Raw genomic sequence first — 17,796 nt, forward strand, 5'->3', positions numbered from 1 at the left:
AGTGGATACTGATCCCCGTGGTTAAGGGGGCCCTCCTGTTCATTTTGAAAGATCATGGTCTGTATAGTCGGGGGCGGGGGGAAGACTGGAGAGGGACCTTGATAGCACTGCTCTTGAATCGGCAGCTGAAGTACGGAGATGGATCGCAGTCTCCAAAAATCCTACAGGTGGAGCAAATGGGGGGGGGGAGGGGTCTGCTGCTCTCAAAGGCAGGAAGAGATCCAGCGGGTGGGAATTGAAAAGAAGCATAGTTTTGGTTCAGCATCAAGCTAAGTTTTGAGATGGTGGGTCTGGCAGCCAAACTGCCAAAGCCTTTGGAGGCTGCACATTCAGCTTGGCTTAGAGGGATTTACATCGGGGCGGGAGGGCCGCGTGCCTTTCCTGGCAATTCAGTGTTGGAGATGCTGCATTGACTCGGGGTTGGACCAGATGACCCCCAAAAGGGTCCCGTCCAGCTCTCCCGTCCCGTGGAACCACTGAGAAGAGGATTGCTGGATCTGTTTGTGTTTAAAGGTGAGGCAAAGGGAGCCTCCGGTATTACTGTAATCTGGGCCCAGTTTTAATCTGGCAGCAGTGGCTTCCTGTGGCCTCCAACAGAGACCATTTCATCAGAGATTGCAGGCTGGAGATGCTGAGAATTGATTCTGGGAGCTTCTGGCCTCTGCACTTGTGTCTTTTTATCATAAGCTCATCTTCGCTAGTTTGTCAGCAGCTAGGTACGGAGTTTCTGAGATCTTTCTGAGCTGCTCATTGTAGTCAAAGAAGCTGAGTTTCTCTGATGACTTAGACTCATTCTGTTTTGGCTGCTTTCTTTGGCTTGCAGTTGCTCATCCAGGCTTCTGAGGTCTTCCTCCTGACCTCAGCTGCTGACTCAAGAGCTGTGGCCTTGGTTGTGTTTAATTTTGTTTTCTTTCTCTTTCCTTTTTTTGTAGGAGAAAGAAAGCGAGAGGCCCAGGAACCAAGGTTGGTTAGAACAGTGCCCTCTTTCTCTAATTGATTGCATGCCGTCCAGGTGATTCTGACTTCCAAGAGGTTCTTGTGTGTCAACAGTGGCTCCCAGCCTTGGGTCAGCCAGATGTTCTTGGATGACAGCTCCCAAAAATCCTGGCCAGCCCAGCTAGTGGCGAAGGCTTCTGGGAGTTTGAGTCCAAGAACATCCGGGTTACCCTCGGTTAGGAACCGCTGATGTATAAGCAGCTTATACAAGGACAATATGTTCCTTCTGCTTTGGAAGACCGCCAGAGCTAAAACCCTGGCCTCATAACTGGCTTTGTTCAGCTTTATTTCACCCTCACCACCATGGGCTTGGACTGTACCAGGTGCAATCCTAGCTTGGACATGCTGGCTGTAGGCGGTTAGGATTAGGTGCAAAGCCAACGGGTCTCTGCAGCCAGAACCGACTTCCAGAAGAGCTGATCTGCCAGCTAAGGTCGGACAGCAGGACAGCCAAGAAAGGGGAAGAGGGGGATTGTTCCCCTTCTGAACCTCCTCCAGTGCGCTAGCACAGTGTACAATGCCCATGCAGAGTTGCCCCAGGATCGGGGTGGATGTAAATAAGGCCCGACCTCCCAACACATTTGGACTGACCCAGTTTTGGACCAGCTGATTCTTGGCCGTTTTGGACGATGCTGGGATGTAGGCGCATCGCATGAGACTTGGCTGGGTCAGGCCTGTTCACATAGGCTTGAAAAGCCGTAGCCCTTTGTGGTGGTGCTCCCAGAGGTATACTGGTGCTAAAAATGGAGGCTCCATTTAAACACTGTGTTATCTATGTATGTCTTTATTTACCCACCTATCTGTTTAAAATGCAGTAGGACTGTGGTATCTGCTGGGGATCATTTCCAAGCCCTGCCCCCCTAGATGCCGAAAAAACGTGCAAGTGGATAGTGGGTAGTCCTGGTAAATGTACCCTGGAAATACATTTAAATAGGTATTTCTGAGCTGGGGTTATTGAGTATTTTCAGCCAGTGGATAAGTGAATCAGCAGATATCGATCCTGTGGATGGCAGTTTCCTACTATAGGTATATATTTTTTTTACTTTTCCATACTAAAGTACCTCAGTGGGCTAAAAACAAGCAAAGTGCAAAATACTCCATAACTTATCAAAAATATAAACAAGGAAAATAAAGCCAATTATGGAGACTATTTAGCAGTGATTAATAGATAGGTTTATAAGCCAACGGCCCTCCGACTCCAAGTGCTCAACAACGGAGCTGTGACAAATCATCATACAGTTTACGTAACAATAACTTTCAACATTTGAGATGAAAAGTGTTTTAAAATTGTTTAGCAGCATGATTGAAAAGGCCCAAAGTTTGGCCAACCTGGAAGGTTTGGATGTCGACGCAGGATTCTTTTCTTCTCCAAGGTGAAGTCTTGAAATCTCCCCAGCCTGCAACTGCTGAAATTCCGGACGATCATTCCTCTGTTGACAAGTAAGCGAGAAAACATCTGGTGAGGAAGGTAGCACAGGAGGGTGTATTCCTATTGTCAAAGCTACCTGCCTTGTTGGGAAGACACACTGAAAGGAAATTAGAAGCGTCCACTGTCTCTACTCTCCCAGGGAAAAAGAAAAACTTAATTGGTTGGAAGTTTGTAAAATAGCATATCCTGATTCCATGCACACCTGTGCAGAGACGGAGAGAACCCTCTTATTTCCTTTTTTTTCATTTAAGTTGTATTAACGTTACACATTACAGAAGAATAAACAGAAGCTTAAATACAAAGTAAGGGAAAAATACATATTGTTTACATAGTACCACTTATCAGACTTTACTCTAAAAATGCACACACCGCCAGGACCAATGAGGGATTTTTTTCTCCCTTTGCTCACAGTCTGATATTTACGATGCCTGATACCCTTTCCAAAACGTCATTGTCGCCTGTCTGAGTAATCTGCCTTCCCCGTTCACTAATACAAAATCCAGACACACTTCCCATATAACGATAAAATGGGGAAAAAGAATTTGAAAGACCATGTCGGTGAGAATAAAATAAAACGTTTATAACTTGAAATGGAGGTGGTATTTGACACCATTACAGTGGACCCTCGACTTACAGATGGCTCCACTTACAGACTTTTCGAGTTACAGACTTCTCTGGCCACAAAATTTAGGTTCGACTTGCAGCCGGAGAATTGACCTACAGACCAGAAAAAAAAATGGAACTAAAATGGTCGGTTACAGATTAATTGGTTTTCAATGCATTGTAGGTCAATGGAGCCTCGACCTACAGACTTTTCGACCTGCAGCCACCGTTCCAATACGGATTAATTCCGTAAGTCGAGGGTCCACTGTAAATTGAACATGATGGATTTTAAGTGTTCCACATTATGTTGGAGATGGGTTCAAGTTATAGGTACTTACTTCCCTGTGGGGTGGGAGTGTGAACCAATTTTGGAAGACGGCATTTAAAGAAGGGGGGGATTGTAAAACGAATGCTAGACGTGACACTCCAAAATTGCATTATTCGCTATATTTGATGATGAGCAGTGGGCAACAAAGAAGTTACAGATCTCACGATGGCAGCCAGTTTAATTTTTGTGAAAAACAGGAAGGGGAAACATGAGTTTTGGTTAAGTAAATTAGAGATGGGCACGAATTTGTGGTTCGTGCTGGTTCATTCAAAACACGTTAGCACCCGTTAACTTCAGAGCACTTCAGAGCCTCGCCTCCTCCCGTGGGTGTCCAATCAGAGGCAGGCCCTGGAGAAGGTGGGGCTTTGAAGCACTGAACGCCCGTTCGGCCCATAAACGAACTGAGACAAACCGCCAAGCTGGAGGTTCATGCCCTTCCCTAAAGTGAATAGTATAATGAAGACTGGGTTTGTGTGTTTTGTGCCGTCAAATCAGAATCAACTTACCGCGATCCTAACAGGGCTTTCAACACAAGATATTTCAAGGAATTGCTTTACCACATCCCTGTTGACTTTACACGGCCAAGTGGGGGATTTGAGCCCAGGCCTCCTAAGTCCTGTCACTCTATCCACTTCACCACGCCAGGAATCCTGATGAAGTTTGGGAGTTAATGATAGGCTAACGTGCAATATTAAAATAAGATCCTCTTTCTCAGCAGCTGTCTATGCATCATCTGAGCCCCAAACCCGTTGATTCACACATTCTGTGTCTGCCAAACACTGGGCAGGATTCCCTTCAATCTGGGCTTTATGCCTCCCCTTTTCCAATCGGCAAATCTTTCTGCAAGGGTTTGCCAAAATCTGTAGGGTGGAAGAGAAATTGGGGTTGCAGTTTTGGTCCCCAGGCTCTGTGGGCTGGGCTGTAGAAAATGCTTGCCCCAAACCCCTGGTCGGTTGCCCTCTGTCCAGCGCAGACCAGCCCGGCCCATGAGGACCGTAGAGGGCCGCTTTCTTGGAAACATCCAGCACTCAGCGCTTCCCTGCCAAAAGTCTCGGCCTCTCCAGGTCAGGCTTGGAAAGTGTGTCCGCATGGAAGAGACCAAACCCAAGGCCCCCTCCGGGCTGCCTGAATCATCAGGGAGATTTCTGTAGTTGTAGGAGGGGCAGCCGTGTTAGTCTGTGCAAACATTACAGGTGAAACCAAAATTTAAAAAATTGAAAAAGGTAAAAATGTGGCGGCACTATCTATCTACATTTATACCTATATCTCTATATATCTCTATATATCTATATACTGTATATCTATATATCTATCTATATCTATATAATATACAGACACCCTTTATATCTATATCTATATATCTATATCTATCTATCTATATATGTCTGTCTGTCTGTCTGTCTATCTAGATAGATAGATAGATAGATAGATAGATAGATAGATAGATAGATAGATAGATAGATAGATAGATAGATAGATAGATAGATATAAAAATTGTGAGCTGTCATGGACCGATCCATGTCATCAGACATGTTGTTTCTGCCCTCTCCCCCCCCCCCTTTCCTCTCCCTCCCTTCCAGCCTTTGCATCTTCTGTGGCGAACAGGATGAATCCTTCACGGAGGAAAGCCTGGATCTGCATTACTGGAAACGCTGCCCCATGCTGACCCGGTGTGACTTTTGCAAGCAGGTGAGGGTCGCCCTCTTCTGCCAGAGACTTTCCGGCCCATTTCCCCATTTCAAATGGGAAACCCAAGGCTGGCTCTTAACCGCCGGCACGGGATGCCTGCTGGCCCTCCTGCCGCAGTGGTTAAACTGCAGGACTGCGGTGAAGTCTCTGCTCACGGCCTGAGTTCGATCCCAACAGGTTCAGGTTAGTGGGAGAGCCAACAGGTTCTGCAAGTTTTTGCATTGTTCTGAAAACCTCCTTGACCAAAAGCCATCAGTGTTGTCAAAGAAATCGATACACGGACAGCCGAAAAGGGGGAGCTCTCATAAAGCACTTACGGGGGGGAAATCCAGGTTTCTGCAGCCCCTCGCTCCTTTTACCACAGAATGAAAGGGACAGTGTCCTGTAGGGCTGAAAACCCCAAGGATGAGGTGGAGAAGGCAGCCCCGCCCCGCTTTGCTCCCTGGTGCTTTCCTGCCAGGAAGGTTCCTTGCGCCTGCCTGGGTCTCCTCTTGTGCCCCAGACCTGTCCTCTTTCCCCCCCGCTCCAGGTGGTGGAAATTGCCAGCCTGACGGATCATCTGCTGGCCGAGTGCGACAAGAAAGACAACTTTGGCAAGTGTTCTCGCTGCTGTGAAGCCCTGCCGAAGCAGGAGCTGCCCCGGCACGTCAAGGGGAAGGCCTGCAACCGTAAGCGCTGCTGGCAGGCGGGACCGGAGGGGGGAGCAGGACTGGCCAGCGGCTAGACTTTGGGGCTCTGGCCCTGCTGACTGTTGGAATGATATCGGGCTGTCTTGTCCCTGAGGCTTTAAACTCTGCTGCCACTTCAGAGCATTTGGGGCCGTTTCACCCTCCCTGGGACCTTTGGCAGGCTGTGCCAAACCCCTGTGTGATGGGACCACTCAGTCTCTTTAAAACAGCCCTGTGGATTGAAGTGTTACAATGATGTGTACAGAGCCCCCACCCCCATATCTGTGGGGGATTGGTTCTAAGCTCCCCACAGAGGCAGAAACCCGTGGATAATAGCAAATGCTAGGCATAGCATGGTAAAAGGGGAAAAAAACAGAAATAGTACTGATGTATTCGCGAAGGCTTCCACGGCCGGGATCTAATGGTTGTTGTGGGTTTTTCGGGCTCTTTGGCCGTGTTCCGAAGGTTGTTCTTCCTAACGTTTCGCCAGTCTCTGTGGCCGGCATCCTCTGAAGATGCCAGCCACAGAGACTGGCGAAATGTTAGGAAGAACAACCTTCAGAACACGGCCAAGGAGCCCGAAAAACCCACAACAACCAGAAATAGTATTGTCACCATGTATTACCACAACGGGCCACGAGAGGGAGACAGAGACCATGATCTACACATGTTTCAGCAACAAGAATGCATACTGTAGTAGTCTCTGCCTCAACCATTCGGGTAAATACATGGTGAACATATATATTTCTAGTTGTTGGGGGTTTTTTTTAGTATTTTTAATATTTTCACACCATGGTTAAGTGAAACCGCCGATACAGATGCTGCAGATACGGGAGCCCCACTTGTAATATCATGTAAAGTTGAGATGGCCTAAGACTATAATCTAGACAATTTTTCATTTATGATCTTTTGCGTGCACGCGCACACACACACACACACTTTGAAACAGGGAGTTATACATGGGAAGTCTAAATAATCTAGTTTTCATATTTTCATTCAGCTGAGACAGGGGTCTCCAAACTTTTGACTGTGAGGGCGACACTCGGTATTTTCAACATTTTTGAGGGCTGAAGGAACATGAACGTGCCCGTGTATGGCTGCATACATACATAACGGACTGGATAAAATGGCAAGCAGGCTGGATGTGGCCCACGGGCCGTGGTTTGGAGACCTCCCCTGGGCTGAGACCTAAAAAGGGGGTCCAACAGCACATGTCAGAAGTCAGCAGATTTTGAAAACTGGGTCTGTAATCAGGGCCAGTTTAGAGGAATGTGTGCCATAGAGTAATACCTGAACACGTACAGAGTGTTTTTCTTTAACATTGCATCAAAGAGAGCCAGCATCCTTGTACCTCTTTGCAACGTTGTGGTTTGCCTTCACACAAGCAAGTCAAACCAGGAGTGAGAATGAAGCAGCAGAAGTAGTCCCCTATGGATCAAAGTCTGCCTTGCATATGTGGATGTGCATCCAAGGTGTATTATCAGAACTAGTCACTACAGGGAGCCACAGACTCTGCTATATATAGGGTTTGCATATCCGCAGTTTGTAGCATCTGCGGGGGCGCCTGGGACTGCTCCCCCCGTGAATATCACGGTCCTACTGTGTTTGTGATACATCTGCCTTACCTCTCTCCCTCCTCTTTCCAGCTGCCAAGCCTAAAAAAGTGGCCAATCGCTGCCCGTTGTGCCATGAGAATTTCACCCCTGGGGAGGAGGTAAGACCTGCTCACCTTAGTCCAGGGGGGGTCACTGCAGTACAGTATTTCGATGGTGTGTTCCTAACCACTTGCCTGGAAAGAAACGGGGCGTCCCATTTCTCTACCCTTTCCAACTGATCACGCCATTCTGCACATGAGCACCCTGTGTTTTCACAAAAGCCTGATGTCAACCCTTCTGCAGCTTCCTGGAAATCAGGACACCGGAGATGGTTCTCTCTCCTCCACCACTTTTCCACCTTCTCAACCAACCTAGAAGTTGGGCTGGAACAAATTGTTACCTGTTTCATTATTTATGTGGCTCCAGGCTATCGGAAGGACCCGATTCTCCCATACAAGCGCACTTGGGCTTTGAGATTCCCAGGGAAAGGGTGGAATTTCCTGTCCTGGGAAACGGTACGGTCCTTCCACCATAGAACAAGGATTTTCCTACTTAGGCAGGTTTTTTGGCAGCCAGCTAACTGCTGATCAGGAGGCTTTCGGCAGGAGGTGCAACACCTTTGCAACGCTGTGTTTTTAAATGGCTTCTTCTAATTCAGTTTTATTTCAGCCTTAGAATGTGTTTAACTTTGTGGTGTTTTTCCAAATGTTGGTGCTTTGGGGTTAGCCTTCTTGGCTCTGCCTCAAAGCCGCAGGTTGGAGAGGAAGGTGGGACATAAACTAAACCGTTAACAAAAAAGTAAATGCCGTTTATCTGCCTTTCTCCGAATGAGCCCAGTCTGTTGTGTATGGCTTCCCCATGTTTTATTCCTACATCATCTCTGCAAAGTAGGCCATGTTGAGAGACAGAGCCTGACACATGTGAGTTTCTCCCTAGACAGGTTAATCTATGGAATGGTTAGGCCAGGCTCTTCTGCTGGACTCTGAATTTTCCGCCAGTACACTGGCGTGTGGCGCTGCAGACATGGTGGCCAGAAGACCAAGCAGTCGTAAGATCGAATCCACGCGACGGAGTGAGCTCCTGTCGCTTGTCCCAGCTCCTGCCAACCTAGCGGTTCGAAAGCATGCAAATGCAAGTAGATAAATAGGGACCACCTCGGTGGGAAGGTAACAGCATTCCGTGTCTAAGTCGCACTGGCCATGTGACCACGGAAAGATTGTCTTCGGACAAAACACTGGCTCTATGGCTTGGAAACGGGGATGAGCACCGCCCCCTAGAGTCGAACACGACTGGACAAAAATTGTCAAGGGGAACCTTTACCTTTACCTTTACACTTATTTTATTTATTTATGTGCCACCTCTCTCCCCATAAAGAACCTAAGGCGGCTCCCAACAGACAAAACAACAGATTTAAAAACACCGTATAAATATCATATTTAAAAAACAAACATGCATTAAATTAAAGAAAACAATTAAGCGTGCGTTAAGATTAAGAGATTCAAAGGTTAAAACAATTATGAAAACATTTGAGAGCCTGCAAGTTGAGAACCAGCCTTCCTGAGATTGCTTGCTGCTTAATGGCTTGCCTGGAGAGGAAGGTCTTTGCCTGAGGGCGGAAGGACAAGAGGGACGGGGGGGGGGCACCTGGCTTCTCTGGGCAGGACGGTCCGAAACCTGGCAGCCACACACACACACACCCAGGAGGCCCTCTCTCGTGAGCTTGGGAAGGTGGTGGAATCGAGAGAAAGCCCTCCCCGGAACATCTTAAAAGCAGAGACAGCTCAGATGGGGTGAGACAATCCTAAATACTTCTCTTCCTTGCAATTTCCCCACTGATTTTTACCCTTGCTACCGCTCAGGCTCACGACAGCTGCAGAAAACAAGCCACACTGCTCTTCTCCACCAGCGTTTAAATGTGACTTGACCCCATCGCAATCTATGTCCCCCTTTCCTCGTGTGACCCTTTGTAGCCTGTGCAAAAAGTTTGATCTCTTCCACCTTCTCCTCCCCACCTCCCCAGGCCTGGAAAGTGCACCTGATGGGAAAAGACGGCTGCCGGATGAACCCCAGGCGGACCCAGGCCTTGAACAAGAGCGGCCCGATGCAGCCAGTTCCTGGTATTGTCTCCTTTATGCGCGCACATGGTGCGGGGAGGGGGGAGATAGACAGATTCCCTACAGAGGGAGGCTCTGTGAGTTTGCATCTCCGAAGACTTGAGACTTCTATAAATCCTGGTTTAAAACAAAACAACGTTCATGGACTGCTGGATAGTCCAGGGGTTGAGGTCTCTGGCTGCGGGGCCAGAGGTTGGGAACTCGGTTCCCCTACCACCATCACCCCGGGCCTCCTTGACAGAGCCTGGACTCCCTGATCCCTTAGGGTCCCCTTCCAGCTCTGCATTTCTAAGATTTTCTAAGAGTCTCTAAGACACTCTTTCCCACAAAAACCCATCCAAGGGCTGAAGTCCATCTGATTGCTATGGTGTCTTAGAAATTCTATACTGTTCTGCAAAATTGGGGCCTGATCCAGCAGGACGCTTCTTTGAGGCTCACTTTAAGGAAGAACTGTGTGATGATTGGGGTTGCTTAAGGGTCGCCTTGCCAGGAGGTGGTGGATACTCCCTTGTTGCAGGTTTTTAAAGCAGACGGTGGATGACCCTCAGTCGGGGGGATGTTTTCACTCTGGGTCACTTGTCAGGCTCCCTGCGCTTCTTCCCACATGACGCTTCTGTGATTCTTAGGCTTTACATGTGGAATTTGTGCACGCAAACTTTTTACAAGCAGCGTGTCCTGGCAGCTGCCCCCTCGGATTGGGAAATGGTCAGGGGAGGAACAGTGGGTCTTAGCCGCGGGTCTAAATCCAGGCGGACACGCACAGCCTCTGCATTCAGCTCCAAGCTGCCTTCCAACGATCTGTCAGTTGTAGGAAAACAATGGCTTTACCAGCCCATTTTTACGGCCCCGGGGCAGGCAGGCGAAGAAGGGCCTCTGGCCCGCTCCAGCTCGAAGGCTCTTCCTTGCACCCCGTCAGGAAAAGCCACCCCCTGCTCTCCTGAAACACTTAAGTGACAGGAATGTTTCCTGGCCAGAAATGGTGGGGCAGAGAGAGGACTTTAGAGTGGACACTGAAAGGACGGAACCCATCCCAGCGCAGTAAGCCTGCCTGACTCCTGGATCAGGTGGCAGCCCTCCGGCCCCACCGGCTGTCTGTCTGTGCAGCTCCTAGACCTCCTCCCTCGTGGGGGGGGGGATGGCAAATCCCCTAAGCGTTGCAATTCTTTAGGTCAAGATTCAGCTCCATCCCAAGGTTTTTCCAAAGTTTCAAAAAAAAAGTATTTACAAAACCGGGAAGGGATGTCGGTCTGTTTCTGGTTTCATCCATAGCCGTGGTTTAGATGGGGTCGACGTGGACTCTAGGAGTGAGAAATCAGGAACAGGGTTGCGTCCCCTGTTCCTGAATTGCAGTTCCCTTTCCTTCCTGAGCCTTTGGGTTACAAGTTTTCTTCCACTTTTGCGACAAACTGGGATTCTTTGGATAACTCTTCAGCAAAGCCTTGATTTCAGGCTCGCTGGAGGGATTTGGGGTATGTGGGGGGGGGGCACAAGCTCAGCCCTAGCAAGAGTGGCTTTCTGTGCCGGTGCTGGGTTCAAATCCTGCCGTGAAGCCTGCCTGTACCACACCCTTTCCTTTCTAATTTTTTCTCCCCCCTTTTCTTCTCTGGCTTGCAGGCAGGCCTGCCGGCGCAGCCCTCAACCACTCGGGGCCCACAGGCGCGAAGCTTCGCTCCCCCTCCGTGGGAAGCAAGATCCCCACCCCACGAGGAGGCCGGAATAAAAACACTGGCAGAACGTATGCCAAGCGATGACCCCCGTCCTCTTCTTTCCCGTGGCGACGCTTCTCTCTTCTTTCTCGGAGGTGCCGCTCGCAGGGGACAAAGCGATTGCCCAGCCGCCAGTCTTACTCGTTGTTGCTTGGCTCAGGTCGGTGGGGGGTTTTTTTGCCTGCCCTAGGGATTGCCTCTTATCCGCCACGGCAAGATTTTCTGCCTCCAGAGCACTAGCCGAGTGCTCTGGATTAAAGCCTAGCCTTCCGGGGGCTTCAATGCCCGAGGGGTACCCCTTTGCTCTAGGTTCTCAGGACGGGCCCTCAAGGAATAGCTCGCCCCCTTCCTTCATGGAGGCTAAGAGCAGGGAAAAGGAGGAACCCAGCCATCACTTTTGGATCCCTTCGGTTCGTTTTCCCCCCTCTTCGTACAAGCGTGGGTCCGCGGGTCTCTGAGGATGGCGCTCTGGTGGTCTTGTCCAGATCCAAAGGAGATTCTCAAAAGACTTCAGCGAGGTGGAATGAACTGCCGTTTAGAGAAGAAGCCGAAGCGTTCCCAGGGCATCGTCTCAAATGGCAAGAGTTGGGTTGGGTTGGGCTGGCATCTTTTAGCAGAGCCCCCGCATTTTCAGCGAGCCCTCCCTGAGATATCTTCCCCATGGAAGATATCTACGTCGATATGATGGGTCTCCCCCTCTCTTGTCCTTAATGGCTCTGAGACTACAGTAGGAACCCAGTTTCTGCGGGATCGCTCTCCATGGATTTATTTATCCACAGTCTGAAACTATCAAAAAGATTAAAAGAAAAAGCTTAGAAAGACATACAGTGTATTTATCAGGACTGGCCAATAGAGGGAGCTATGTATTCCAACAACAAGAATCCATAGCATGGTCTCTGGCTACCTCTAGTGTCTAGTTCTGGTAATACATGGCAAAAAAACTTTTTTCTGGATTTTTTTCTTTTACCGCACTATGTATAGCATTCACTGTTGCTCACCATTTTCAGCCTCTTCGTGGACTTGAAACCAATCTTGTGCAGATATGGGGATCCTAATATATGCTTAATTGTATCTAGAAAGAGCAGAAGCATGTGGTTTGAAATCTCACAAAGTGGACCTCAGTAGCGTCGCACACTGACTTTTCTGGCCTCTTCTCATTGAGTTTGGAGGCAGCCCCTTTTTTCTCCCTGTGCCTCGTTTTCTCTGCTGTCGTTCTCCTCCCCTGTTGCTCCATCTATAGCTCAGCGTGTTAGGTCTCTGGCTGTGGAGCTGGAGGTTGAGAGTTCGATTCCCCGCTGTGCTTCCTGAGAGAAGAGCCAGCCTGGGTAGCCTTGGGCAAGCTGCCTGGCAATTCCAGGGCAACCTCAGAAGAAGGGAAGGGGGAGCGACTTCTGAGTATTCTGTCCCTGGGAAACCCTGGAAAGGGCCGCCATCAGTCGGAATTGACTTGACGGCACACAATTGTTGTTGCATGTTCTTCGGCCGATGTGCCCTGCTTCTCTTACCAGGAGCTTGGCCAGCGAAGGCTACTTAAAGTTGTGATCCAGTTGCGCCTGAAGGCCTGCCCTTTGCCCACCTTCGGCCAACTTCGTGTGCTGCCGGGCCCCAAACCCCCACCGGCACCTCTGAATTGCAGAAGTGAAGGAAAGGCATTGGTAAACTTCTTGCTTGTTTTTTTCCCCCCTTTCCTGCCAAGCTGAAGTGCACAGGGGTACAAAAGCGGCTTTTAATGGAAATATAAAGACACAGGTGTGTTTTGACTCCCTTTATCTGTGTCTCTGTCCCACGTCGTGTTAGGACGAGACGAGAGAAATGAGGAAGGGAGCTGAAACGACCAGATCCTTTCCCAGTTGCACCTGGCTTTTGCATGCTTTCTCTCTGGGAGACAACATTGGTACGGGGTGTTTCTCTGTAGGAGAGTTTTGTGGTAGGGGGTTGGATTCAGGACAGATGCTCAGCCTCTCTGGGGGATCAGCAAAAGTAACACCAGCATTGGTGATGGTTTACAACAAAGCAAGTGGTCAGCTGGTGTTTGCCCCAAAAGCAGTGTTAGTGCGAGGTGCTATGGCCAAGTGGTACTGTCCCCCCCCAAACATAACTCCTCTTTCTCTGTCCGGAGTAAAAGGAGCGCCTCTCCAGAGATGTTCACTTCTTCCCGGACAAGAACAGACTTCCACGGGGTCTGAATTCCTCCTGCTTTGCATGGTGAATCATGGCTAGAGTAGACCCACTGAATCAGCAAGGATTTGGTGAGTCAGCTTTTTTGTAAGCTCTAACAGTCCTAGTCTTGTTGCAACTGAACTACACTGCACAGAGAGATTTCAGCCAGTGAGATTTTCTGGCATTGAATTCCAAAGAATAGCGTGTATTGTCTGAATTTGCGCAGAACTAAGTTTTTCACAACAAAGATTCTTGTGGTTGTTGTGGGTTTTTTTGGGCTCTTTGGCTGTGTTCTAAAGGAGGTTGTTCTTGAAGAATAGCCTTCAGAATACAGCCAAAGAGCCCAAAAAACCCACAACAACCATTAAATCCCGGCCGTGAAAGCCTTCGTGAATACAAAGATTCTTGTGTTGCTGTCATCCGGGACCGCTTGAGCTTATTCAGAAGGACGTGAAGCTTGGAATTTAACTTCTTAAAAAGAGAATTAGTTACAGTTACCCTTCTGGCTTCCTAAGTCATTAACTACTGTTATAGTTGCAGGTTTTGAAAAATTATTCTGCTTTTCCCTTATTCTGTAAGTGACTAAGTAGCTGCTCTTAAGAAACACTCACGCTTCAGGATGCCTCAAGCCACTGGCACGGGGCAAGTAATGTATGTTGCAACTCTAAATGGGAATGCTAGGAGCGGCAACTTATCTGTACTGCATTTTCTGTTTCATCTGCCACTGAAAGGTCTCAAGAGCCCTCCTGGTTTCTCCGTGCTGGGCCTGCTGTTAGCGTAGAGTGAGGCAACACCGAACAAGCTCCGAGCTACTTAGTTTGCGATGGCTGGGTTTTTATTCCCATCTAGAGATGCTTGTCGCATTTTCTGTCTTGAGTAACCGGCTTCGGGTTAGAGTTTGAGTCGTGCATCAGGCAGCGAAGTGCCCGCCTCAGCCTCGTGGCCTGGCTTCATGGGGAGCATCAACAGCACCCCAAAGTGCAAAATACAGATTTATGCGCAGGTGGCAGGTCTCTGTCCATGGAGGGCGCTGTGAACAGGGAATGGTTGTGGGAACTAAAATGGTACAAAAAACACTCGCCGTTATTGTAGCAGGGACCATTAGGAGAGCAGTAAGAGTGAGTGGCGATATAACAACGCTCCTTGGTTCAGCGTGATTCAAATGTCTTGAGAGACTGAAGTATTCTCCTTTTTTCTTTTAATATTGCCATTTATGACGTCCGATTCATGGGGGGTTTTTTATGCTTCAGTAAATGACTCCGAGATGGCATTGTTCATTTGTGCAGTTCACACACATGGTTATGTGCTTGTCTTCCAGTTTGCCCACGGAGTGCCCTTCTCAGAGACTTGCTTGTTTTCCAGCTGCAACTCCCAAGATCCTCTAGCCAGCGCGGACTTGCTTGGAGGATTCTGGGACTTGTGATCGGAAATAGTCAATATTTGCTAATTCTGATCCTGTCGTGCAGAAGAATAAATGAGCACAGATCTTGACATCAGGAACAGCAACCTTCCAAAGGAGTGGGGAGCTGTTTCCGTCTCTCAGAATACTCCGGCCTAAGGTTCGGCTTGATCTCCTACAAGTTGGCTTTGATTCAAAACAAATTTATTTAAATTTTAACCTTCAACACTATTGAAATTTTAAAAATCAGATTTTTTTGTGCAGATCTACATTTTAAAAATGATCTTTTAAATTTAAATGTTGTGATTAAAAGCAATTCGATTTAGAAAAACAGCTGGTTTTTATCCACCCTGATCTCCTGCAGCTTCCAGGAGCAACAGAGACCATTTCCCCCCCACTGTGGCAGATATCCTGTTGTTTAATTGTGAGTCACGACATTAAAAAACAGGATATCTGCCACGGGGGTGGGAGGGTGGAATGGTCTCTGTTGCTCCTGGAAGCTGCAGAAGATCAGGGTGGATAAAAATCAGTGGTAGAGTAGAGGCCCATATGAATCAGTGGAACCTGTGGAGGAATTGGCTCACCATATGCCCATGGATTCAGTGGGCCTACTCTAGTGCAACTTGCTACTCCACAGTATGGGATGTCCGCCTACTTACCGTCCATCCGTTCAACAGTGCAAGGGGGCCCATGTCACCGCCCTGACCACTGCTATAGCAGCAGCCTCCATAAGGAGGATGATTGTTCCTACCAAGGGCAGCACTCTGTACATCTGGCTCAGGCTATACTAAATCAGGCAGACTTTGTGCCACAGGACGCTTGGGAGGTAGAAGGGGAGAAGCAGTTGCTTTTGCCGACCGAAGTATTTAGGAGAATTTATTTATTTATCATCAGTTTCTATACAGCAGACTTAGTGCGGAGCGCTGCTCTGAGCGGTTAGCAAGCACAGGGAGCGATAAATGGCAAAGCGAGAACCCCCACCCCAACGTGGAACATCAGGAGATAAGACATGCGCCCTAAATGAACAATCCCAAAGGTTGGGGGGGGGAGCTGCAGGCCTACAAGAAAGTATCACTCCCTAAGGAGGACCATCTTCAACGCCCCCTTAAAAGATGGCAGAGTGTTTGGAGGGGCTGGCCAGCTTTTGTCCGGAGCTTATTCCAAAGGGAAGGGGCCACAAAGGAGAAGACACCGTTTCTCTGCCGAAGTTTGCCTCTCTCGGGACAGCAACCTAAGAAGGGAAGACCGAATGATGCGGGGTGGTGTTCTTAGGAGAAGATGCTCCGACAAACCATAGGGCTCTAAACCATCAGGGGAGAGGGCTGTGCCAAGAGCCTGCCGGGCTGCGAGCGAGCCCTCGCTGTCAGTCCGATGCAGTCAGATGGAGGAAATGAGGAATCCCCGGGGGGGGTGGCTCTTCCCTGGATGAAGCACCATGTTCTGGGTGTGTGTGTGTGTGTTTTAGGGCAGAGCTATGCCTTGAATTAACCCACAGGAGCCCCAGCCCTGTTTCTTCTATAGCGGTGACGTTAGGATGAGAGGGAGACAGACCTTTTACTGTTTTGGGAAACCCACACCTTGCCCAGAGCTCTCTTTGTGGCCACAGCCGCAAAACGGCCAAGACAAGGGTTGGGGTGGGCCGAGGGGAGACGGGGTGTAGTGCCCCCACTGCATCACCCTTTTCATGGCGTCAGCACACCCTCACTGAGCCGCCCAGGGAGTCTTGATGCCCTTGGATCAAGGTCACCGAGCTGTTTTTAAGCCTGGAAAACGTGCTTGCAGGCACGAGCATACGCCAGACAGGAGAAAAGCCATAGGTACGTCCCGTGCGCAAGAACGCAGATCCGAGGTTCCTTCTGAACACTGGAGGGTAGCAGACGAAGCAAGCGGAGGCCAACCTGCCTTTGGGTTCAGGTCTTGAGGCAGAAGGGGACGGCTTCAGATGCTTCAAGGACCAGGTAGTCGTGGCAGAGTTTTGACTCTCATAGGAACAGGCGGATGGCTGGTGAGCAGGGCTTGATTCCGGAAATTTTTGCACAGACTTCTTTTGTTACTGTAGGCGCATATGTTTGTACTTACTCTGACAATAAAGGTCTATATTTCAGCAAGGAACAATAGCGATTCTTTCTCACCAACGTCATTCTTCATAAATGTGGTCTGCTAAAGAGACACACACACCGTTGCTTTTAGAATTTGTGCTTTTTGTCTGTTTGGTTGCACAAATGTGTTATTGATGAGGACTCTTAATTGAACCATTACAATGGGACCCCCATATCCATGGGGGAATGGTTCCAAACCACCCCTGTGGATGCTGAAAACCGTAGATGGCAGTGAACGCTATACAATGGTACCTCAACTTAAGAACTTAATCCGTATTGGGACTGCGTTCTTAAGTCGAAATGTTCTTAAGTCGAAACACCATTTCCCATAGGAATGCAATGAAAACCCTTTAATCCGTATCTGTTGTTTTTCGTTCTTAAGTCGAAGCACTAGTTCCCATAGGAACTTATGCAAAACCGGTTAATCAATATCTACCACTAGAGGCGAATTTTTTTATTTTTTCTTCTTTTGACATTTATTTATTTACTTATTTACTTATTTATTTATTTATTTGATTTATATCCCACCCATCTGGTATATTTTAGGTGAACTTAGGTCAAAAAAAGGGCAGGAAATGGTTTTTCTTTCTTCCCCCCCCCCCTTTGGTTCTTAAATCAAGGCTCCGTTCTCAAGTAGAAGCAACTTTTTGCAAACGGAGCCATTCTTAACTCGAATCGTTCTTATGTAGGGACGTTCTCAAGTCGAGGTACCATTGTATAAGGCAGTGGTCCCCAACCTTGGGCCTCCAGATGTTCTTGGACTGCAACTCCCAGAAGCCTTCACCACCACCTCTGCTGGCCAGGATTTCTGGGAGTTGAAGTCCAAGAACATCTGGAGGTCCAAGGTTGGGGACCACTGGTATAAGGCATGATCTCTGACTCCCTCTAATGGCCAGTTTTGGCAATTGCCTTGCTAGAAACATTTCTTGGGATTTTTTAAATGAAGAAACGTGGGATAAAAATATTTTAAATAAAGTATTTGGGGAACATTTAAAAATATTTTCAGATGG

The 17,796-nt window shown here is 48.5% G+C and overlaps 1 protein-coding gene across 4 annotated transcripts in view; it reads left to right on the forward strand.

Annotated features, from left to right (window-relative positions):
* CEP104 (centrosomal protein 104) overlaps positions 1-16,802 on the forward strand; it is a 35,615-nt gene extending 18,813 nt beyond the window's left edge. For 3 of the 4 annotated variants that reach the window (XM_078379104.1, XM_020781175.3, XM_072977756.2), the window contains 7 exons: positions 933-963; positions 2,370-2,436; positions 4,937-5,045; positions 5,575-5,713; positions 7,360-7,427; positions 9,329-9,425; positions 11,037-16,802. In XM_078379104.1, the coding sequence (XP_078235230.1) occupies positions 933-963; positions 2,370-2,436; positions 4,937-5,045; positions 5,575-5,713; positions 7,360-7,427; positions 9,329-9,425; positions 11,037-11,173 (648 nt within the window). In that variant the 3' untranslated portion in view covers positions 11,174-16,802. The remainder of the gene's footprint in view (positions 1-932; positions 964-2,369; positions 2,437-4,936; positions 5,046-5,574; positions 5,714-7,359; positions 7,428-9,328; positions 9,426-11,036) is intronic. The other variant, XM_072977757.2, reaches the window with a different exon arrangement.
* Positions 16,803-17,796: the final 994 nt, after the last annotated feature.

This window comes from Pogona vitticeps, chromosome 7, assembly GCF_051106095.1.
Source record: "Pogona vitticeps strain Pit_001003342236 chromosome 7, PviZW2.1, whole genome shotgun sequence".
Lineage (NCBI taxonomy): Eukaryota > Metazoa > Chordata > Lepidosauria > Squamata > Agamidae > Pogona > Pogona vitticeps.